The sequence below is a fragment of the Camponotus floridanus genome, unplaced genomic scaffold (genome assembly GCF_003227725.1).
Source record: "Camponotus floridanus strain SB8 unplaced genomic scaffold, Cflo_v7.5 scaffold1, whole genome shotgun sequence".
Lineage (NCBI taxonomy): Eukaryota > Metazoa > Arthropoda > Insecta > Hymenoptera > Formicidae > Camponotus > Camponotus floridanus.
The window spans coordinates 4,223,782-4,245,950 of NW_020229214.1; the positions used below are offsets into that span (position 1 = coordinate 4,223,782).

The 22,169-nt window shown below is 30.4% G+C and overlaps 5 protein-coding genes across 9 annotated transcripts; 4 read left to right on the forward strand and 1 right to left on the reverse strand.

Annotated features, from left to right (window-relative positions):
• The first annotated feature begins 901 nt into the window (after positions 1-901).
• LOC105248455 (serine protease persephone) lies at positions 902-4,651 on the forward strand. The gene is made up of 6 exons (XM_011253250.3): positions 902-1,095; positions 2,307-2,558; positions 2,967-3,237; positions 3,580-3,845; positions 3,932-4,098; positions 4,452-4,651. The coding sequence occupies exons 1-6, from the start codon at positions 1,008-1,010 to the stop codon at positions 4,632-4,634; spliced, it is 1,227 nt and encodes a 408-aa protein (XP_011251552.1). The 5' UTR covers positions 902-1,007; the 3' UTR covers positions 4,635-4,651.
• A 710-nt stretch (positions 4,652-5,361) lies between these two features.
• Positions 5,362-7,507, forward strand: LOC105248454. Of its 5 annotated transcripts, none has more exons than XM_011253248.3 (4): positions 5,362-5,508; positions 5,943-6,104; positions 6,421-6,646; positions 6,833-7,507. In XM_011253248.3, exons 2-4 carry the CDS (start codon positions 5,965-5,967, stop codon positions 7,490-7,492), a joined length of 1,026 nt encoding a protein of 341 aa, XP_011251550.2. In that variant the 5' UTR covers positions 5,362-5,508; positions 5,943-5,964; the 3' UTR covers positions 7,493-7,507. The 5 variants fall into 5 exon arrangements, with proteins under 5 accessions (XP_011251550.2, XP_019882191.2, XP_011251551.2 ...); XM_020026632.2 differs by having other exon boundaries at positions 5,363-5,508; positions 5,981-6,104; XM_011253249.3 differs by lacking the exon at positions 5,362-5,508 and adding an exon at positions 5,519-5,714.
• A 140-nt stretch (positions 7,508-7,647) lies between these two features.
• On the reverse strand, positions 7,648-10,846 carry LOC105248453 (interleukin enhancer-binding factor 2). Its single transcript, XM_011253247.3, has 5 exons — positions 10,675-10,846; positions 9,678-9,981; positions 9,263-9,569; positions 8,886-9,143; positions 7,648-8,388 (listed from the first exon to the last, which is right to left on the reverse strand). Exons 2-5 carry the CDS (start codon positions 9,972-9,974, stop codon positions 8,102-8,104), a joined length of 1,149 nt encoding a protein of 382 aa, XP_011251549.1. The 5' UTR covers positions 9,975-9,981; positions 10,675-10,846; the 3' UTR covers positions 7,648-8,101.
• Positions 10,847-11,885: 1,039 nt separating this feature from the next.
• LOC105248476 (trichohyalin-like) lies at positions 11,886-13,781 on the forward strand. The gene is made up of 5 exons (XM_011253285.1): positions 11,886-12,141; positions 12,302-12,822; positions 12,912-12,974; positions 13,262-13,400; positions 13,579-13,781. Exons 1-5 carry the CDS (start codon positions 11,886-11,888, stop codon positions 13,779-13,781), a joined length of 1,182 nt encoding a protein of 393 aa, XP_011251587.1.
• A 1,200-nt stretch (positions 13,782-14,981) lies between these two features.
• On the forward strand, positions 14,982-18,643 carry LOC105248452 (serine protease snake-like). The gene is made up of 6 exons (XM_011253246.3): positions 14,982-15,173; positions 16,357-16,587; positions 17,009-17,273; positions 17,564-17,829; positions 17,924-18,090; positions 18,422-18,643. Exons 1-6 carry the CDS (start codon positions 15,086-15,088, stop codon positions 18,626-18,628), a joined length of 1,224 nt encoding a protein of 407 aa, XP_011251548.2. The 5' UTR covers positions 14,982-15,085; the 3' UTR covers positions 18,629-18,643.
• The last annotated feature ends 3,526 nt before the right edge of the window (positions 18,644-22,169 follow it).

Sequence of the window (22,169 nt, forward strand, 5' to 3'; positions counted from 1 at the left end):
ATTATATAATTTGTGTATGAATCTATTGATAAAATGTAATTGGAGCAAATTTATTGCAAAATTTATAAATAAACATTTATTAAACGAACAACATTTAATAAATTATATTTTTAACTTGCTAATGTAAATTATGCAAGCATTTATATATCTTGATGAATAAAAGAAATTAATAATTATAATAAGATCTAGAAAGCTTTGAAAAGTTTTAATTAATCAACAAAGATTATAAAATATATTTATTCTTGCAATATGACTGAATTATTCTCATTGCCTGAATGTAAAATAAACTATTTTGATATATTTTTATCTTGTATGTAAGATTTTCGCGTTCAAAAACTTAATAAACTCGTTTTTATTGATGATACTGTTCAGTCGCTCATACTATGGATTATTAATATATATTTTAATTTATATTGCATCATATCAAAACATTAAAAAAATATTGAAAATAGAGAAAATTCATTCAATATCAAGATGCCCAAAATATTCAAAATCGAAGTAATTGAGTCAAATTCAAATTTCGAAAATAATTTGTTTGTATCATAATGCTTGATACTTAATTCCCAATAGCAATAAATAAGATATATTTCAAAAAGTGAAATTACCGGAAAATCACATCAATTTTGATTCTCGTTATCAAATCAATTACGACACGTGAATAATTGCCCTGCATAATTAATTGTTCCCCGTATTCTTTTAAACGCATGTTGTTGTTGAAAGCAAACGAGATTCGTTCTTTGAAAAAATCGCATCATCTCGCGAGGAATCGCATCTCACTCACGCTCAGCTAACCGGCTTATTGCAAAGTGTACGACAAAAATGTCCTCGCTATTGTGAGACCATGGAAGAACATGGTGGGGACCATGGAATAACAAGGTGGGGACCATGAGGAAACTCGGAAATCAGCGAATACGAGTAGACTGACGAGTTAGATGAGATATATCTTGCGTCGCGACCGGTACGCGAGACCAGACGAGGAGACCGCGTGATCAAGGTTGTAATCAAGAATGTCACAGAGCATGCTGATCGCTTCGCCATTATTATTGTTGGTGTTAGTGTCGATCCTGCTGCCGACACATGGACGCGATATCGGAGGTGAGTATCAGTTCTTTTCGCTAAAAATACAAATTCCTGTTTGAAACGAATGTCACACGCATTTCTTGCGAAAAAATAAGAAGATTGCTTTATCCCGAAAAAATTCCACTATTAGCATGTAATTTTGTATTCATGTGAAGTGATTATATGATCATACATTCACAACAACTATCAACAATTGTCATTGATATAATTACTTGTTTATTTGATTGTAAGTACTCATTTTTTATTTATTCAAATAAAAAAATTACTTAACAATAACGTCTCAAGCATCAATTTTTATTTTTACATTTATTTTTAATATATCCGGTTATGCAAATTAACCGATATTAACAATAATTTAACGATCGCAAAGCAAGTGTAGAAATATTTCTATCATCCAAAAAAAACCTTAAACCTATTATAGTATACATATTAGAGGTCTATTATCTTTGTTAAGAAAAATTGTAAGGTCAATTTATCTAGTATCTATCTTCACAATTAAAACATTTAATATTCTTTCATTTATTTGAGAAAAACATCGTTAACAGCTAAAATTATATGTACAATAAGTGTAAAATATTTTTTCTTTATGCCTATATGATACTTTAAAAAATATGCAAATTTAAATATATTACACGTATACATTTGAATAAATATAATTTTCTAAAATAAATGAAAGAATATTAAATGTTTTAATTGTGAAGATACTAGATAAATTGACCTTACAATTCTTGTTGACAAAAATAATAGGTCTCTAATATGTATATATACTATAATAGGTTTAAGGTTTTTTTCGATGCATAAATATTGTGTATTTCTTATTAACAACAATTATCTTCAAGAACTCTTCAATTGCTTGTGCTAATTGTCAGAGTGTTCTGAACTCAGATAAAAAGGGCAATAACTATTGACATTTGAGTTAGTGACTTTTCTAAATGATCTTAAATATGCAATGATATAACTGCGTATTTTTATCAGACCGTTATATAAACGCATTTGTAAAATATAGTTTTAATAATAACACAATACGATTTAAAAAGAGCAAACGAAAGTTTCACATTTATATTCCAACTTATCTATCTTTTTCAATGCTTTACTATACGACAACAAATAACCGTGTTGAAATTTTTTAATTTTAAATTTTATTGCGCCTAAACTGAGGAGTATAACTTTCAAATAATAAAAATTTATATATATAGATCCATATTTTTAATAAAAATAATTTTCAGAAGGATGCAATATCGATAATTCACGCGAGCAAGGTATATGCAAGCTTCTGCGAGACTGTTCAGTTGTTTACCAGCAATTGTTGGGTGGCAAAATGCCGCAAAATATTTGCGGCTTTTCAGGTTTTGATCCGATAGTCTGTTGCCCGACAGAAGTACGTGCTACCACCAAACCACCACAAAGTACCGAAATAATTCAAACGGAAATGGTGCGACCTTTGAAGCTGAATGGCAGAGGTTCGTTAGCGCGAGCAAGTAAGTGGGAATTCCTTCTCAATTAATTTTCTAATCTAAAGAGATTTTAATTAGAAACGCTGAATAATCTCTTAGCGTAGCATTAATCCAATCTGACATTGTTTATCTCATCATAGTTGTACTTTCAGCATTTCATAAAATGCTAAATCAATATTTTTCCTAAATTTACAAAAATTTTAAGAATATTCATTACTGATAACTTAATATTTAAAAAATTGCATTGACGACATAATCAATTTGTATAAATACATATTTCTATAATAAATTGAAATATATTAATGAAATTTAAATATCTAGAAAAAAGATAAGATAAAAAGCTGATTATTCATCAAGAGAACGAAGGAAGCGATGTAGCTTCATTGAAACTGAACATTCTTTCAAGTCGACATAATCTCCTCTGTTTCTCAGAATGCGCGGAAGCCGCGGAAGCTGTCTATGGCTTAGAATTACCACCTATTCCGATCCCTCATCGAAAACCCGTCAATGTATCGCGTTGCGCCCTAAAATCGCGCAAATTGATCGTCGGTGGCGTCAAAGCCGATCCGAAAGAATTTCCGCATATGGCAGCCGTTGGTTTCACCGATCCAGGAAGCCAGAATATCGCATGGAATTGTGGTGGTAGCTTGATTTCCGCTAAGATCGTTTTAACAGCGGCACATTGCACTTGGAATCCAAACTGGTAAAAAGATCCAAAAAGTTTTTATTTATCTTTAGAAAATTAATGAAGAAAAAGTGATCGAAGACTTTTCGAATATTTTTAGTATTCTAGTAAAATAAAAAATAGCTTTCTCTCTCTCTCTCTCTCTCTCTCTCTCTCTCTCTCTCTCTCTCTCTCTCTCTCTCTCTCTCTCATCGTTACAACTATGCATCTCAATCTTTTTTTTATTGATAATCCTTCAATCAGTTTCTTCGAATCAAAGCATTACTATTTTTTTTAATTATGTGAACGATTTAAAATGAAAAATACCTTTTTTATTGTTATTTTGTGAACGTATATTTTAATTTTTATTTGCTTAAAAAGGGGAAACGCGACATGGGTGCGTGTTGGTGATCTGAATCTTGCGCAAACAAATGACGACGCAATGCCGCAAAATATTAAAATCGCAGAAAGAATAAAGCATCCTGAGTACAAAGGTTTGTCAGTGTACAATGATATAGCTATACTACGATTGGAAAAAGAAGCTACTTATAATGCCTGGGTGAGACCAGCATGCCTTCCGATTGATTTGCCTGATATTGGCACGGATAATAAGGCCGTTGCTAGTGGATGGGGTTTAGTTGATTGGTGTAAGATCTTTAAAAAAATTATAATTATAAATTTTATAACTGTATACATGTATATGTAAATTAATAGATCGTAAAATATTTTGCAGCTGACGACACGGGTTCAGACAATTTACTGAAAGTAACGCTCAAACTGGTCAATCACACAACTTGCAATTCGAGCATTTCGGATGGCAGCACTAGTGCACAGCTTCCATTGGGCATAGTCGACGAGTCGCAAATATGTGCGGGAGAAGAGGGAAAAGATACTTGCCAAGTAACATATTTTCCTTCATATTGAAAACTTTCTTCTTCCTAACAGGAACTTCATTTTAACTGAAGAAACGCTTATTCCCTTTCCTTTATTCTCTTTTTTTATTTCCTCTACAGTCGTATGACTATTAATTAAATGAACCATTTCGTGATTGAATTATTTTCTATTTAATTTTATTTATAATTATAGACAAGAAATTAGTCAAACTTTAATTAATTTATTATTTTTAATTTTAGCTGAATTTATCCATAAATATTTTATATTATTTTTATGATAAGTTATTATACATATATACATACAGTTATATACATTTTTGTTTATAATTGTGACAAATTATGCACTTTTGTTTAATAAAGGGTGACAGTGGAGGACCACTCGCTATCTTTAACAAGGATCATGATTGCATGTACAACATAATCGGAATTACTAGCGTTGGACGACTCTGCGGCAGCTTCATACCTGGCGTGTACACTCGAGTCTACAATTACATCCCCTGGATAGAGAGAGCCGCGTGGCCGGAATACTTTTTAAACAATTAATTTAAAATTACTTTTTTAACGTAAATGTATTGTTTTTTATATAGTAAATATATGCTTTTTTTACACGATACAGTTTGTAATGATTGTAATTTTTTTGCAATTTTCTGATACAAGTTTTTATTTTCAATCTTGTAATTCTAAATATGTAAGCAAAAGAAATTAAAACTCATCGTAATATTGTAAAACAAACTTTTTGAAGATATTAAAATAGGCGATAAAATAGATATTTAAATAATACATTTGATAATAATACATTTGTAAATATTGAAATATTTTTAATGAAAAATAATAAAAGATTAACGAAAGAACTTTATACAACGTTCAATTTCAACTTTTGAGAAGAAAACGATAAAATATCACGAAAGATTTTATAAAATGTTAATTTCACTCTTTGATAAATTATTATTGGTTTTTATATTGAATCTCTTGATTACATTATTTTCCTATGTTTATTCTATTATTCTTATATTATCTGTTTATTAATTAAATTTTGGCTTTCAATATTAAAATTTACATATTAAGAATTAGTCTAGCTTCTTTTCTTCAAACGAGTAGATATATATATTTTTCGCGATGTCAAGAAATAGAATCGTCAAGCAAGACAATCGCACGCGGGATGCGCGCAACAAGAAGCAATTTATGCAAATACATAAACTCCCCGAGGTGAATGCGCGCGAGTAGGGCGAATTCCTGAGGATACTCGACATCGATCCTTGGACGCGCAAGCGCCGACGAATTCTCGTCTACTTCCATCGTTTCTGATCATCGGTGACGAGAGTTCGTTCGTCGTATTCGGCGAACATAGTTAGAACGCGGCCGTCTATTTTCGTTTATTTTAAGAGTTGACCGTCTTTCGCGATACTGCCCAGTCAAGGTAAGGAAGTCACGAAGCAACCACACGTCTCGCGACTTCTCGAGTTCATCGTTTTGTGTATCGAAAAACCTCCAAAAAAAGGACGAAAGATCTCTCAAAATTAATAAATCATTATATTTTTGCTGACAAAATTTTGATATTAATTTTACGACTTTAATTAGGATCATTGCAATGTTGAAGCGACGAGGATATAGATTGTATTATAAGTAGATATCAATATTCTTTTTATAATATTTTTATAATATTTTAAAGAGAGAAAATCTAAAGTTTTATGTTATGTTATAAAAAACCTATCTAATTATAGCCTACTCTATTTAATTAGAAGATAGATCTATTTAAGATGAATAATTTAACAATTTTGTGCTTAGTTTGTTTATATTTACGTTTACGTTTTTTTGTTATTCTGTTATAATAATATGATGATGTTTCGATAGGTAAACGGACACAGAAGAACTAATGTCGGCTCTTCTAGATGTATGCGGAAATGATACTGGTTCACCATCGATATCGAAGGCTGACGATAATTTATCCAATAGTGACGGGCCTCTGATTAAAGGCCTTATTCGTCAAAATAGTTGCGGCAGCGTACATGCACGGTAAATATAAAAAACAATATGTATTAAACATTGAATTGTCTTAATTGGTACAATGTCTAATAATTGATGAATAATTATAATCTTAACATGCGAGGCTCGTTCTTTTCCTCCCATCATATTATCATATCATCTTATTAAATTTACTTATCAAGCTACTTTATCAAGTTACACTACTATTATTCATAAAGGGACTGAACAAGAAATTGATAATTGGAATTATTTCAAGAGTAATTAGTTAGTAAAAATTATTAGTGCAATCTTTAGACTAGAAATTAATTTCACAATATAAACAATTAATCTTCAATTTGATTAACAGGACAATCGGCTCTTCATACGGTATGTCATCGTCGAGCGAAAAACCTACGAAGAAACGTTACTGTCTTTGGACATTGACTCTAGTACTGGCGATAATCGGCCTCTGCAATCTTTTTCTGAATATCACTGTCATTGCTGTTTTGCGAATTAGCCAGGGGATGGAGGCCATGGAAGTAATTCCAGATGAAAATCTTGTCAAATTTTACGGAAAAACCGACTTGGACAAGGTATATATATTTTCGTATCTGTTGTGGAGATAAATATTGGATAAATGTAGATAAGAATATAAAAAACAAAGTAATAATAAATATACGAGTATAGTCTTCATGCTGTTGCATATTTTGCTCTTCTCTTCGTAAATATATTAATATTATGAATATTATGAATATTTCTTCGCATTTTCTTCTTCAAAGATATCCCTGCAATCCGGTATCTGCCAGAGTTACGGCGACGAGCCGATGGAGGTATCCGGCGACGAAGCTGGAGTGCAGGTCGACATAGAGGGCCATGGACGAACCACTCACGAGACACATCCACGCTCAAAGCTAAGTGTCTTAGCGAACGGCACCATCATGACACAGGTGGAGTCATTCGAGGTGAAAGATCCGCGAATCGGCGCGACCTACTTCACCACCGATTTTCCAAACTTCGGCCTGCCGAACGGTGTCGAGACGATCGATGTAAGGATTGCGGAGACTTATCGGATCACTTCACCGGTCAATGAGAGTCTTGCAATAAAGTCCGATAATCAGATCTCAATGCACGGCGCGGAAGGTGTGCGTATAGAGAGCAAGGACATCATATGGAGTGCCGATCTAGATGTCTCTCTAAAAAGTGTAAACGGTAGCGTCGTGTTGGATGCCAAGGACGGTGTTTCCATCAACGTGGAGAATATTCCAGTTGCTCCCATGTTCTTGCAGAGTCCCATTGGGATTCACGAGCAGTACAAAGTTTGCGTGTGTATGCCGCAGGGCAAGCTCTTTAAGATACCGATCCGGCCAGGCGCGAGTTCTCGTATCGCCAATTGTGCGCGAGTCGCCAGGACCCCCGAAAACGATCCATGTCTGCATTGAATCCTAAGTACAGACTGTTATTTTTTATCACGTTTAAAAGACGTATAATCACTGCCAAAAAAGGCAAACTGCGTCAGAAAATCGAACAAGCTCGGAGCTTGATTTGTGTAATATTGATAAACAGTATGTTGAATACAAGATATTTGAAATATAAATTAAATGAGATGGAGCTTCGGTATATTTACGCAGTAAATTGTTGACACACATAATCATTAACTTGCATATCCTTAAGAAAAATTGACATCATAAAGATTATTTAAGCCGAATCTTTAGAGATCAAATCTCTTCCACTTATACAATTGTGAGTGAGAGTATAGAAGGTGCTATTTATTATGTAAAAAAAATTCTTAGAAAGTAGAGTTATATAATCGAATTTTTTTGTAGATTACACATTAATTTAATCTTTATTTTATTTACGACGAATCACGCATTCTCGAATCGTTCCCATAAATATGAACAGAATATCATCTTAAGATCATCAACGAAACTTATCGAAATGTATCTTCGAATGTTAAATACAGTTTTATAAGAAACGACAATAAGAAAGTATTATTTTATTTCAAAAAGAAGAAAACAGTTCACTGTACGAAAAGTGTATACCCAAAAAATTTAAATGCTTTCAGTAATCATTTCCTCATTGCTTTCATCCATGTCTTCCTGCTGTTCCTGTTCCGTGGGAGGCTCGTATGCTTTCTCCAACGGACTCGCCACTACCCCAGCCGCCCATACACTCATCTCTACCGCGAGCTTGTTAGAGCCTTCCAACAATGGTCTGTAACCACCATGAGCTAATACACGCAGTAATGTCTGAGCAGTGAGGCATACGAGATCTTGTTGTTCGAGCGTCATCGCGGTATGCACGCGTATGTTACCACCCTCGCACGGATCGGAAATACCTGAAGAAAGTTGTTGTAATCATTGCAACATGTTGCAATTGAGGGAATATCTACATCGATTGTTCTAGGAACTATGACATGAATGATTCTCGCAAATGATATCTGACGTAGAAAACTTGCGTTGAAGTAATTATACAAATTATCCTTGCTCATGACGTCATAATTCATAACAATTTAATCACAGATCTTTAAATTCAAGGCAAACAAGTAAATTTTGTGTAACTATGAAATAATAAATTTTTTGTATAACTGTGAAATAATAATCTGCAATTTTTTCACATAAAAACTAAGAATAAATAAAAAGTTTCGAACATGACGATAAAATAAATACTTTCTTAAGAATATTTTTCGAAAAATGACTCAAATATTTTTCGTTATTTATAGAAAATTTACTCAAATATTTTTCGTTATATATAGAAAATTTTTCAAATTTGAGATAGGTATATTTCTTATTATAAATTTTTTTATGATTTGTGTAAACAAATAAATTAAAATACCTGCTGATCCTGGGAGAAAGAGTCCGGAAGCAAGCAATTGCAATACCCTTTTGTATGCCTGATTAATTGGTAATGCCTGTCTGCTGGGATTGTTCATTATGGCATTGTGTGCCAACAAGTCTAACATCCATGGGGATAATGGCTCAAAACCTTCAAATCTGTTTCTGAGATCACGAAGTAAGCGTATTAAAACTTTAATGCTAGAATGATGAGCATTCTCCTCAAACCAACGTGAATGTCTAATAGCAGCAAGATGGCCTATAAATAAAAAATAAAAAAAAAATAAAATAAAAATTATTCTCTAATAAATAAATCAGTTATTAAGATTTGACATAAATTACTTATAATTACTGTCCAAAAAAAAGTGAGACAATTACCTTGACAAATTTTGACATCTAAATGTTGATCAGATTCCAGTTTGCGTAGATTTTGATGCAAAGTGGTTATTAATACACGCACAGTGGCTTCGGTATTACCAATATCGAATCCTCGTTCCGTCTGCATAACTTTGAACATTTCTTTCGGATTTACAGCTTTCAGATCATTATTGACTTTGTTCCCGAGAGCTTCTACTGCTGTTTTCGTCGGTAGAGTTTTCAAGATAACTACAATGTCAGCAACATTGTGACCTTTTATCATTGTGCCTTTCTTAAAACTGCCAACTTGTCTTACTTCCTCTAATTGCTATAGTGAAAACAAAAATAATTATTGCATATATAATATATAATGAAATTAAGTATTAAATATAAATCTGAATAACTTTAATTTTTGTATAATTAAACATGTACTTACGCAAGCTTCAAAGGTTCCTGGCGCAACAATCAAATTATCAAGAACACTCTGCAATTTAGTTACAAGGTTTAAAATAGAAGTTTGCTCCTTTGGTGTAGGACACATGTCAGAATTCTTTTTCAAAAGAGCCGTTTGAAAATCCGATTCATCTGGCGCGGGTTTAACACGTGGAAAAGCAGCCTCGCACAGCGTGTAATCAAATGGATGACGTGGAAGGAATTGTTTTCGTGGAAAACCCATTCCACGACCCATACCTCCTCGACCACCTCTGATCATTCCCCCACGACCTCGTACCATGTTATTTCTGCAAGAATAAATAATATAATAATGTAATAAAATTATCTCAATTTATATAAATAACATATGTTGACATTATATTGTCGTGTTCTTTTATTCAAAGAAATATGAGATAAATTATTATCTTTTTATGATATTTGATATTTTATATACATATGTCTCAGTTAAAATTTTATTAAAATATATTTCTTTTGAATGTAAATAAAAATGAGTTATCTACTTATTTCTAAGATTTGTCAAAATTTTGATGTTCGATAATTTATAACAGATTATTCATAACTCCAAATAATTATTGTTTTAAAATCTGCAATATTTTAATGTTATTAGCATATTATTCTAAGACTAAGGACCTATGTGATTAACAAAAAAATTATGCAAAACTGACACACCCATGCAAATACATTCGTAGATAATAATAAAGATAGAGGTTATATATTATACTCTAGCAATAATAACAATATTTCATAAAATATAATTTACATACATATATTTGACAAATGTTGAACATTTTCCCATTCAATTTTGAGATAATATTTAAGATATTCACGTAAATGGTATAATATACAAAAATCAATATGATGCTTCTGGATAATTTAACCTAATCAATGCATGTTTTCGCACTTAAAAATCGGAGCATTTACAGCATAAGAAAGTTTTTTAGATCGCTATTTTTCCTATACTTATAAGTAAGTACACTTACCCAAAAGATGCAAATTGGAAAGACGTGATGACAGTTTATTAATAACCGAAAATAAAATCCGCCGCTTGGCGTTTACCGCCGGTCACAACCGCACGTACAATCTCGAGGTCTCGAGTTTGGATATTAAGCCGGATCTACATTGGTCATATCGTAACGTCGCAAGTCGTAAGTCGTAGGCAAATTGGCCAATCATGATTGATTATTTTTGAAATAATTGACTATGATTGGTCAATTTGCCTACGACTTACGACTTGCGACGTTACAATACGACCAATGTAGATCTGGCTTTACATGAATGAGAGACCCTGTAAAGGGAATGTGAGACACGGGCGACTTGTTCCTGATTGGTCAAAAAATTTTTAGAAAAAAAATGGCGGAAATACCAAACAATAAAATCAATAAAAACCAATAAAAAATTATTACATTTAAGATGCCACTATTTAAAATGCTTGATAACATTAAAGTAAATAATAAAATTTTTTGTATATTTAAGAAATTTTTATATTTTTGTATACTTTTTCAAATCTCTCTCTTTATAAAATTAAATATGGAATTATTATATATAGCTAAATTTATTTGTTGATATTACTGGTAAAATCTCGATTTGATGCGTGTGTACTACACCTATAGATTATGAATATGTAAACAAGAATATGTATATAGATTTATTATTATAAATATATTTTAATAAGATATATAAAACTGTAAATTATTCTATTATTGAGATATTTTATGTATGCATCTAATACACATAAAATATATAATATATAATAATATAAATATCTTAAAATAATAAAATAATATAAATTATCTTATATGTATATCTTATATAATATATATATATATATATATATATATATATATATATTTATTTATTTATTTATTTTTACATATCTAAAAAATAGAAAAAAAGGACAAAATATATTTTAGGAGGATATATAAAATGTAGATATACAATTAAAATTCCAAAAAAATGCAATTCCAAAAATCTCTGAAATATTAAAAAATTTCTCGAATATTAGCATCAATCTTAATTCTAAATGAATAATTATTATATAATTTATAAATGCAACAATGATAACGATTTGTATTTTTAAATAAAAGCAAAACCATTAACTTCAAATTGATTGAAATTGGTTGATTATCGTAAAATAATAAATAGGAAAATGTTAAGTTTCATATAATTTAAAAATGGTGAAAACTCGCAGAGGATGATACTTGGTAGACATCAAGATAGACATGAAGATGATAAAAAGAAAAAGTATGAAAAAGAAATACAGTTGGAAATGAGACGGGCTGCAATGTTAAAGCGGAGCGATGCCAAAATAGCTCGATGTCATTTACAGGTTAAACAACGAGAAATCTGCAAGAAGGAAAAATTATTACATGCTCAAAAACTTATTGATCTAAAACAAAAAGAAATTGAAGTGACTCATAGACTGGCTGCTGAATTATCGCTGCGTAAAAGTAAAAACTTATGAACTATATATATTATATTTAGAATTTATCACATATCAAAATTATTTATTTATAAAAAGTTGTAATTGTTTCGTTTTCTTTTTTATATTCTTTCATCTTTTTCAGTTCTTTCAATATTAAATAAAATCAATTATTTTATAAATTGCAGATGAAGAAATAAAACGCGCGCTAAAATTGAGTCGAGTGAAATCCTTCACTCGATCGCTACCGGATTGTGTTATAAAAGAAGCTCGATTACGTCTGATAGAGAAAAAAGTTAATTTGGAAGCAAGACAGGCAAAATTAACGAAACTCTTGCATCAAGAGGAAACGCAGCAAGTAAAATTGCAACAAGCCGAACAAGAGAAAAAAAAGCGTAATTTGCGCGTTGATCTACAAAGACAATTAATGGACAATCATCAACGAATTCAAGAGAAAAGAAATAAAGAAAAAGAGCAGGATCGCAAGATGATAGAACAGACGATGCGAAAAATTCAGGAGGAAGATGCAAGAATAAAAAGAAAGAAAGATAACGATATGATTCTTCAGAGAGAAGAGATGATTGCTTTTTTAGCAGCTAAGGATGCGTGGGAAAAGAAATATAAAAAAGCATTGAAGGATGAGGACGAGAGGATATCTCGTACAATCGCGGAGAAGGAAGCTCAACAAAAGAAACTGCTCGATATGAAGGTAGAATCCTCTTCTATAAGGATATATAAAATATAGTCTATATACTATAAACTTATGTGATAAAAATTAATGCTTGTTTTTCATGATAGACCGAGTTTCGCGAAATGAGAGAAACGGCGATAGATAAAATGACTAAAAAACTGCTGGACAACGTACGTAAAAAAAGACAATGGGAAAAAATATCTAATGAATTATATCAAGAAGAACAGAAAAATAAATGGGCAAAGGAACCGGCTATATTTGCATCAAGGAAGCAATATGCCATTGCAGAATTTCTAAAAGAAATGGCAAGAATTTCAATAGTTTAACAATTAGCGACATGATAAATTTAAATAATATTTGAATCATTTCTTCCACGAATGCCAAAATTATAGAAATAAAAATAATTTGTGTTGATGTATTAAATATATTTGTATGAAAAATATAAAATCGTTTGAAGGCCAGGCGACAGAAAGCTATCGCTGAACGCAAAGCGGAAGATGAAGCGATCGATGCCGCATTTACACGATATTTGATCAAAGAACAAGAAAAAAATGTCGAAAAGCAAAGAAAACACGATAATGAATGTCGTGCAAGAAGTAAGCTTGCTTTCATATTATGTTATAATATTTCTATGATTTCGAATTATGAAATGTAAATGTATGTAAACTTATAATGTTTTAAATTTAAATAATGTCAAATATAAATAATGTCAAATAAAATGCCAGAGAAAATATTATATAAAAATTATAATTATAAAACATAATTACATTATAGAAATTCAATATGGAAGAGAGTTAAGAGAAACCATAAAAAATAATAGAATGTCTCATGCTACAAATATATTGAAACGACAATCTGAAATTTGTGCGCACGATGAAAATAGCAATCGGTTAAAAACGAGGGAAGGTGACAGAAGCAAAAATAATACGGCTGCGAAAAAAGAAGTTAATATGGACAGAAGATGTACGAGTGATTAATGATACAAATTCATTAATTGATTAATAAAAAGAGAATTTTTTGACAAAGAGCATTGCATGATTTATCACAGAGTATATATATTTTAATGGAGAAAAATAAAGATATTTATAATAATAAATTAATATGTAAAAACTAAATTTATATTTTTAATTTTTTAGTTATACAATATTTAATTTTTCATAAAGAATTCTAAAATTTATTTATTGGAGCAACTGTTTTAAAAAATGATACAAGAATGCTAATAAAAATTGAAGTTTAACAAACGTGCGATAGTGAAGGCGAAAAACTGAAAATTCGGAAAGTCCATTTAGCGCTTAAAAATACACATTCGATTTATTTATAGATATATATTTATTTATTTATAGATGTATATTTATAGATATTTATTTATAGATATTTATTTATAGATCTTATTCAATTTTTCATTTATTGATATGTACATTCTATATATAATAATAGACTGACTTTTATTTCAGAGTCCATTTTATAGAAAAATTAACATTTTTATATTTTAATATATACAGTACTTAGTATTTTTGCGTCATTTGATTAATTCAGAAACATGCTTATTATTATTACTTAAACATAGATTATCTACATTTGCACACTTTTTTATACTATTATATATATATAACTATATATATATATATATATATATATATATATATATATATATATATTAAAATTCATTCAATATCAAGATATCCAAAATATTCAAAGTCGATGTAATTCGGTCAAATTCAAATTTCAAAAATAATTTGTTTGTATCATAATACTTGATAAATACTTGATAATACTTAATTGCTTGATAATACTTGATAATACTTAATAATACTTGATAATACTTGCTAATTACTTGATAATACTTAATTGCTAATAGCAATAAGTAAGATATATTTTAAAAAGTGAAATTATCGGAAAATCACATCAATTTTGATTCTCGTTATCAAATTAATTACGACACGTGAATAATTGCCCCGCATAATTAATTGTTCCCCGCATTCTTTTGAACGCATGTTGTTGAAAGCACGAAGCGAGATTCCTTCTTTGAAAAAATCACATCATCTCGCAAAGAATCGCATCTCACTCACGCTCAGCTAACTAGCTTATTGCAAAGTCTATGACAAAAATTTGACCTCGCTATATTATGAAACCATGGAAGAAACCATGGTGGGGACTATAAAATAACATGGTGGGGATTATGAGGAAACTCGGAAACCAGCGAAAGACGAGTTAAATGAGATATATTTTGCATCACACCAGTACGCGAGACGAGGAGACCATGTAATGAAGGTTATCAAGAATGTCACAGAGCATACTGGCCGTTTCGCCGTTATTATTGTTGATATTAGTATCGATCCTGTTTCCGACATATGGAAAAAATATCGGAGGTGAGTATTAGTTCTTTTCGCTAAAAATCCAAATTTCTGTTTGAAACGAACGTGTCAAATGCATTTTTGCAAGAATGAGAAGATTTATCCCGAAAAAATTCCACTATTAGCATGTAATTTTGTAATCATATGAAGCGATTATATGATCATACATTCACAACAACAATTATCATTGATATAATTACTTGTTTATTTGATTGTAAGTATTCATTTTTTATTTATTCAAATAGAAAAATAAAAAATTACCTAACAATAACGTCTCAAGCATCAATTTTTATTTTTACATTTTATTATTTTTAATATAATATATCCTGTCATGCGAATTAACGGTACAATAATTTAGCGATCGCAAAACAAGCGTAGAAATATTTCTATCATCGGAAAAAACCTTAAATCTATTATAGTATACATATACATTATCATAATATATTCTTTCATTTATTTGAGAAAATTATATTTATTCAAATGTATACGCGTAATATGTTTAAATTTGCATATTTCTTAAAGTAACATATAGGCATAAAGAAAAACATTTTACGCTTATTGTAAATATAATTTTAGCTGTTATTTGTTGACAATCTTTTTTTCAAATAAATGAAAGAATATTAAATGTTTCAATTGTGAAGATACTAGATAAATTGACCTTACAATTCTTGTTGACAAAGATAATAGGCCTGTAATATGTATATATACTATAATAGGTGTAAGGTTTCTTCGATTCATAAACACAATTTTGTGTATGTACTTCTTATTAACAACAATTTTCTTCAACTGCTTGTGATAATCGTCAGATTGTTCTGAACTGAGATAAAGAGGGCAATATATAACTGTTGACATTTGAGTTAGTAACTTTTCTAAATGATCTTAAATATGCAATGATATAACTGCATATTTTTATCAGACCATTATATAAACGCATTTGTAAAATATAGTTTAAATAATAACACAATACGATTTAAAAAGAGCAAACGAAAATTTCACATTTATATTCCAACTTATCTATCTTTTCCAATGCTTTACTATACAACAAATAACCGTGAAATTTTTTAATTTTAAATTTTATTGCGCTTACATCGAGAAGTATCTTTAAATAAAAACTTTTTTATATATATGAATCCATATTTTTAATAAAAATTTATAATATTTCATATATGCACATGTGCGTACATCTTATAATTTTCAGAAGGATGCAATGTCGATAATACAAGCGAACAAGGTATATGCAAGCATGTGCGAAACTGTTCAATCGTTTACCAGCAATTGTTGGCTGACAAATTGCCGGAAAGTATTTGCGGCTATTCAGGTATTGATCCGATAGTTTGTTGTCCAATATCACAAACTATCGAAATAACTCACACGGAAGTGATGCGACCTTTGAAGGTGGATAGCAGTAGAGGTTCGTTAGCGCGAGCAAGTAAGTGGGATTTCCTTCTCAATTATTTTTCCAATTTTAATAGATTCTCATTAGAAATGCTGAATAATCTCGTAGCATTTTTCAAATCTGACATTGTCTTATCGCAGTTGTACTTTCAACACTTCATAAAATGCTAAATCACATATACTAAATCAATGTTTTCCGTAAATTTACATCAAAAATTTTAAGAATATTCATTATTGATAGCTTAATATTTAAAAAATTGCATTGATGACAAGTTGTATAAATACATATTTCTATAATAAATTGAAATATAATATATTAATTTAAATGTCTAGAAAAGAGACAAAATAAGAAGCTGATGATTTGTTAAGAGAACGAAAGAAGCGACGCAGTTGAAAATGTAGCTTCAGCTTGAAACTGAACATCCTTTCAAGTAGACATAATCTCTGTTTCTCAGAATGTGCGGAAGCCGCGGAAGCTGTCTATGGCTTGGTATTTAGACCGGCCCTTGATTCAAGACCCGTCAATGGATCGCGTTGCGCCTTAAACGCGCGCAAGCTGATTGTCGGCGGCATCAAAGCCGATCCGAGAGAATTTCCGCATATGGCAGCTATTGGTTTCACCGACCCAAAAAGTCGGGCTATCTCATGGTCATGTGGTGGCAGTTTGATTTCCGCTAAGATTGTCTTAACAGTGGCACAATGCGCTTGGAATAATTACTGGTAAAAAAATCCGTTTTTATTTACTTTCAGAAAATTAACGAAGAAAAAGTGATCGAAGATACTTTTAGTATTTTAGTAAAATAAAAGACAGCTTTCGCTTTCTCTTTCTCTCTCTCTCTCTCTCATCGTAACACCTATGATTCGCAATCTTTTTTTATTGATAATCATTCGATCAGTTTGAATGAAAATATTACTGTTTTTTTTAAATCATGTGAACGATTTAAGATGAAATATACCTTTTTTATTATTATTTTGTGAACGTATACTTTAATTTTTATTTGCTTAAAAAGGGGAAATGCGACATGGGTGCGAGTTGGTGATCTGAATCTTGTACAAACGAATGACGACGCGATGCCGCAAGATATTAGAATTGCAGAAAGAATAAAGCATCCTGAATACAAAACCCGTACGGTGTACAATGATATAGCTATACTACGATTGGAAAAAGAAGCTACCTATAATGCCTGGGTGAGACCAGCATGCCTTCCGGTTGATTTGCCTGATATTGGCACGGATAATAAGGCCGTTGCTAGTGGATGGGGTTTAGTTGATTGGCGTAAGATCTTTAAAAAAATTATAATTATAAATTTTATAATTGTATACATATATATATGTATATGTAAGTTAATAGATCGTAATATATTCTGCAGTTGGCGACACACGCTCAGACAATTTATTGAAAGTAACGCTCAAACTGGTCGATCACGCAACTTGCAATGCGAGTTTTTGGGAAGACAGCTCCAATACTAAACTTCCATTGGGCATAGTCGACAAGTGGCAAATATGTGCGGGAGAAGTAGGAAGAGATACTTGCCAAGTAACATATTTTCCTTCATATTGAAAACTTTCTTCTTCCTAATGAGAGCTTCATTTTAATTAAAGAAACTCTTATTCCCTTTCCTTTATTCTCTTTTTTATTTCCTTTACAGTCGTTTCTATAACTATTAATTAAATGAACCATTTCGTGATTGAATTATTTTCTAATTTTATTTATAATTATAGGCAAAGAATTAGTCAAAGTTTAATTAATTTATTATTTTTAATTTTAGTTGCGTGAGTTTATTCATAAAAATTATATTATTTTTGTGATAACTAAGTTAAGCAAAAATTGAAGTTAATCGAATGAATTTTTGTTTATAATTATTAAGGGTGACAGCGGAGGACCACTCGTTATCTTTAACAAGGATCATGATTGCATGTACAACATAATCGGAATTACTAGCTTTGGACGATCGTGCGGCAGCAACATACCTGGCGTGTACACTCGAGTCTACTATTACATCCCCTGGATAGAGAGAGTCGCGTGGCCGGAATACTTTTCAGACGATGAATCTAAAATTACTTTTTTAACGTAAATGTATTATTTTTTATATAGAAAATATATGCTTTTTTACACGATGCAGTTTGTAGTAATTGTAATTTTTTTGGTTTTTGAAACAAGTTTTCATTTTCAGCCTTGTAATTTAGAAAATGTAAGCAAATGGAATTAAAATTCATCGTTATAAAACAAATTTTTTAAGAGATTAAAATAGGTGATAAAATAAACATTTAAATAATACATTTAATAATGTAAATATTGAAATATTTTTAATGAAAAATAATAAAAGATTAACGAAAGAAACTTTATACAACAATTTCGACTTTTAAGAGAAGAAAACGGTAAAATATCACAAAAGATTTTATAAAATGTTAATTTCGCTCTTTGATAAATTATTGTTGGTTTCTATATTGAATCTCTTGACTACATTATTTTCCTATATGTTTATTCTATTAATCTTATATTATCTATTTATCAATTAAATTTCGCTTTCATTATTAAAATGTACACATTACTGAAGCACTACATAATTATAGAAAAATTTGAATAAATATATGTAATTGCCAAACATATTGTTCAAGCGATTTTGTTGCTTACATTTCGGCCTCTTAAAATTATTTTATATTTTCAATATAAGCTGATTAATTTTGATTCCACTTATATTTTTGATTAATAAAAAGAATTAGACTGTCTAGCTTATTTTCTTCAAACGAGTAGATATATATATTTTTTGCGACATCAAGGAATAGAATCGTCAAACAAGATAATCGCGCGCAACAAGGAACAATTTATGCAAATACATAAACTTTCCGAGGCAGATGCGCGCGAGTAGGGCGAATTCCTAAGGATACTTGACATCGATCCTTGGACGCGCAATTCTTTTGTAAATTGCAGATGAAGAAATAAAACGTGCGCTAAAATTGAATCGAGTAAAATCCTTTACTCGATCGCTACGGAATTGTGTTATAAAAGAATCTCAATCACGTCTGATAGAGAAAAAAGTTAATTTGGAAGCGAGGCAGAATTAACGAAACTCTTGCATCAAGAGGAAACGCAAGAAAAATTGCAACAAGCCAAACAAGAGAAAAAAAGCGTAATTTGCGCGCTGATCTACAAAGACAATTAATGGACAATCATCAACGAATTCAAGAGAAAAGAAATAAAGAAAAAGAGCAGAAAAAGAGGATTGTAAGATGATAGAACAGACGATGCGAAAAATTCAGGAGGAAGATGCGAGAATAAAAAGAAAGAAAGATAACGATATGATCTTTTAGAGAGAAGAGATGACTGTTTTATTAGCAACTAAGGATGCGTAAAAAAAGAAATATAAAAAAGCATTGAAGGATGAGGACGAGAGAATATTGCTTACAATCGCGGAGAATGAAGAACTCTCTTGTTGAACTCCTCAACAAGAGAAACTGCTCGATAGAGGGTAGAATCCTCTTCTATAAGTAAAATATAGTCGATACTATAAACTTATGTGATACAAATTTTAATGATGCTTATTTTTCATGATAGACCGAGTTTTGCAAGATGAAAGAAATGGCAATAAATAAAATGACTAAAAAACTGCTGGATAACGTATAATAAAAAAAGAGAATGGGAAAAAATATCTAATGAATTATATCAGGAAGAACAAAAAAATAAGTGGGCAAAGGAACCGGCTATATTTGTATCAAGGAAGCAATACGCCATTGCAGAATTTCTAAAAGAAATAGCAAGAATTTCAATAGTTTAACAATTAGCGACATGATAAATTTAAATATTATTTGAATCGTTTCTTGCACGTATGTTAAAATTATAGAAATAAAAATAATTTGTTTTATGTATTAAATATATTTGTATGAAAAATACATAAATATATTGTACGATATTTGATTAAAGAACGAGAAAAAGATGCCACAAAGCAACGAAAATATGATAATGAATGTCTTGCAAGAAGTAAGCTTGCTTTTACATTATGTTAGAATATTTCTGATTTCGAATTACAAAATGTATATGTATGTAAACTTATAATGTTTTAAATAATGTCAAATATAATATATAAAATGCCAGAGAAAATATTATATAAAAATTATAATTACAAAACATAATTACATTATAAGTATCGAAGAGAGACCATAAAAAATAATAGAATTTCTCATGCTACGAATATGTTGAAACGACAATCTGAAATTTGTGAGCACGATGAAAATAGCAATTGGTTGAAAACGCGGGAAGATGACAGAAGCAAAAATGATACGACTGTGAAAAAAGAAGTTAATATAGACATCAGAGGATGCACGAATAATTAATGATACAAATTCATATTAATTGATTAATAAAAAAAGAATTCTTTTGCAAAGAGCGTTGCATGTGATTTATCACAGAGATATACAATACATTTTAGTGAAAAAAAATAAAGATATTTATAATAATAAATTAATATGCAAAAAATAAATTTATATTTTTAATTTTTTTAGTTAAGCGATATTTAATTTTTCATAAAGAATTCCAAAATTCATTTATTGGAACAGCTGTTTTCATAAAAGATATAAGAACGCTAATGAGAAATTGAAGCTTACGACCGTGCGATAGCGAAGACGAAAAACTGAAAATTCGGAAAGTCCATTTAGCGCTTAAAAACACATTCGATTTATATACGGATACATATCTTATTCAATTTTTTATTTATTGATATGTACATTCTATATATAATAATAGACTGATGTAGTGATAGACTGCTCCTCGCATCTTTAGATACGCTTACTTTTTATTGTTAAAATGCTTGTATACTAATTGCTAAATGTGCTTTCTCGTTCTGCAACACGTGTTATACACGTGTGTGCTCGCGTACGGTCGCAGCTTCTTCATATTTCATCACATTTCATCTAGCATTTATTGGTATACAGGTATGTACACATCGCGTGATTCCCCACGCGAATTCCTGTTATATTTGTACAAAGTCCGTGTAAAAATACAGCAGCCCCATCTTATGTCAATTATAAGTTTATGGTTTTTTACGCGTTAAAAGTTAAAATAAAATAACAGTCTCGCCTCTCGGACGTATCTAATATTCCGAATAGATTCGGATCGAGACCACTTGTGCCCTCGACTTTGTCGATCCGAGTGTGTCATGTCATTTGGCATACAGGGGTTTTCCCTTCTTTCCCCTCTTCCCGCTACTGCTAACTATTAAATGGAACAAGAAGCACTCGAGTTTAACGGGAATGATTACAGTAGTGTATGTACGAGCAATCAACTTGTTCTCGGTTACTGTCTAATCATTATAGTCGCTCAACGTTCTCATCATTCGCAAAAATACAATGTTTAGTTACGATTACTGGACTATGATACTTTTTCAAAGTCATACGATGAATGTGCATACATAGAAAAAGATTTTACGACACATAACAATAACAGTTCTTCCTACTAAATGATTTGCTTGATAGTCTTCAATTGTCATTAAATTGTAAAAGAAACTCTCAAAGAAATCGTTGTAAACATTTAAGAAATTTTTTTTATAAAAGTAGCTTTGTCAATCTTATAAAACTTGCTCTGTAAAATAAAACAAAATTGAAAGGAATTTAATTTTCATA

Coding starts and splice junctions, on each gene's coding strand:
- LOC105248455 (XM_011253250.3), top strand. CDS start 1,008: ATGTCACAGAGCATGCTGATCGCTTCGCCATTATTATTGTTGGTGTTA. Junction 2,559..2,966: donor AGGTTCGTTAGCGCGAGCAA/GTAAGTGGGAAT, acceptor TCTGTTTCTCAG/AATGCGCGGAAGCCGCGGAA. Junction 4,099..4,451: donor AGGGAAAAGATACTTGCCAA/GTAACATATTTT, acceptor TGTTTAATAAAG/GGTGACAGTGGAGGACCACT.
- LOC105248454 (XM_011253248.3), top strand. CDS start 5,965: ATGTCGGCTCTTCTAGATGTATGCGGAAATGATACTGGTTCACCATCG. Junction 6,105..6,420: donor TGCGGCAGCGTACATGCACG/GTAAATATAAAA, acceptor TTTGATTAACAG/GACAATCGGCTCTTCATACG. Junction 6,647..6,832: donor GAAAAACCGACTTGGACAAG/GTATATATATTT, acceptor TCTTCTTCAAAG/ATATCCCTGCAATCCGGTAT.
- LOC105248453 (XM_011253247.3), bottom strand. CDS start 9,974: ATGGTACGAGGTCGTGGGGGAATGATCAGAGGTGGTCGAGGAGGTATG. Junction 9,570..9,677: donor CAGGAACCTTTGAAGCTTGC/GTAAGTACATGT, acceptor TTTTCACTATAG/CAATTAGAGGAAGTAAGACA. Junction 9,144..9,262: donor AGATGTCAAAATTTGTCAAG/GTAATTGTCTCA, acceptor TTTTATTTATAG/GCCATCTTGCTGCTATTAGA.
- LOC105248476 (XM_011253285.1), top strand. CDS start 11,886: ATGATACTTGGTAGACATCAAGATAGACATGAAGATGATAAAAAGAAA. Junction 12,975..13,261: donor CTAAAAAACTGCTGGACAAC/GTACGTAAAAAA, acceptor AATCGTTTGAAG/GCCAGGCGACAGAAAGCTAT. Junction 13,401..13,578: donor TAATGAATGTCGTGCAAGAA/GTAAGCTTGCTT, acceptor ATTACATTATAG/AAATTCAATATGGAAGAGAG.
- LOC105248452 (XM_011253246.3), top strand. CDS start 15,086: ATGTCACAGAGCATACTGGCCGTTTCGCCGTTATTATTGTTGATATTA. Junction 17,830..17,923: donor ATGGGGTTTAGTTGATTGGC/GTAAGATCTTTA, acceptor TATATTCTGCAG/TTGGCGACACACGCTCAGAC. Junction 18,091..18,421: donor TAGGAAGAGATACTTGCCAA/GTAACATATTTT, acceptor ATAATTATTAAG/GGTGACAGCGGAGGACCACT.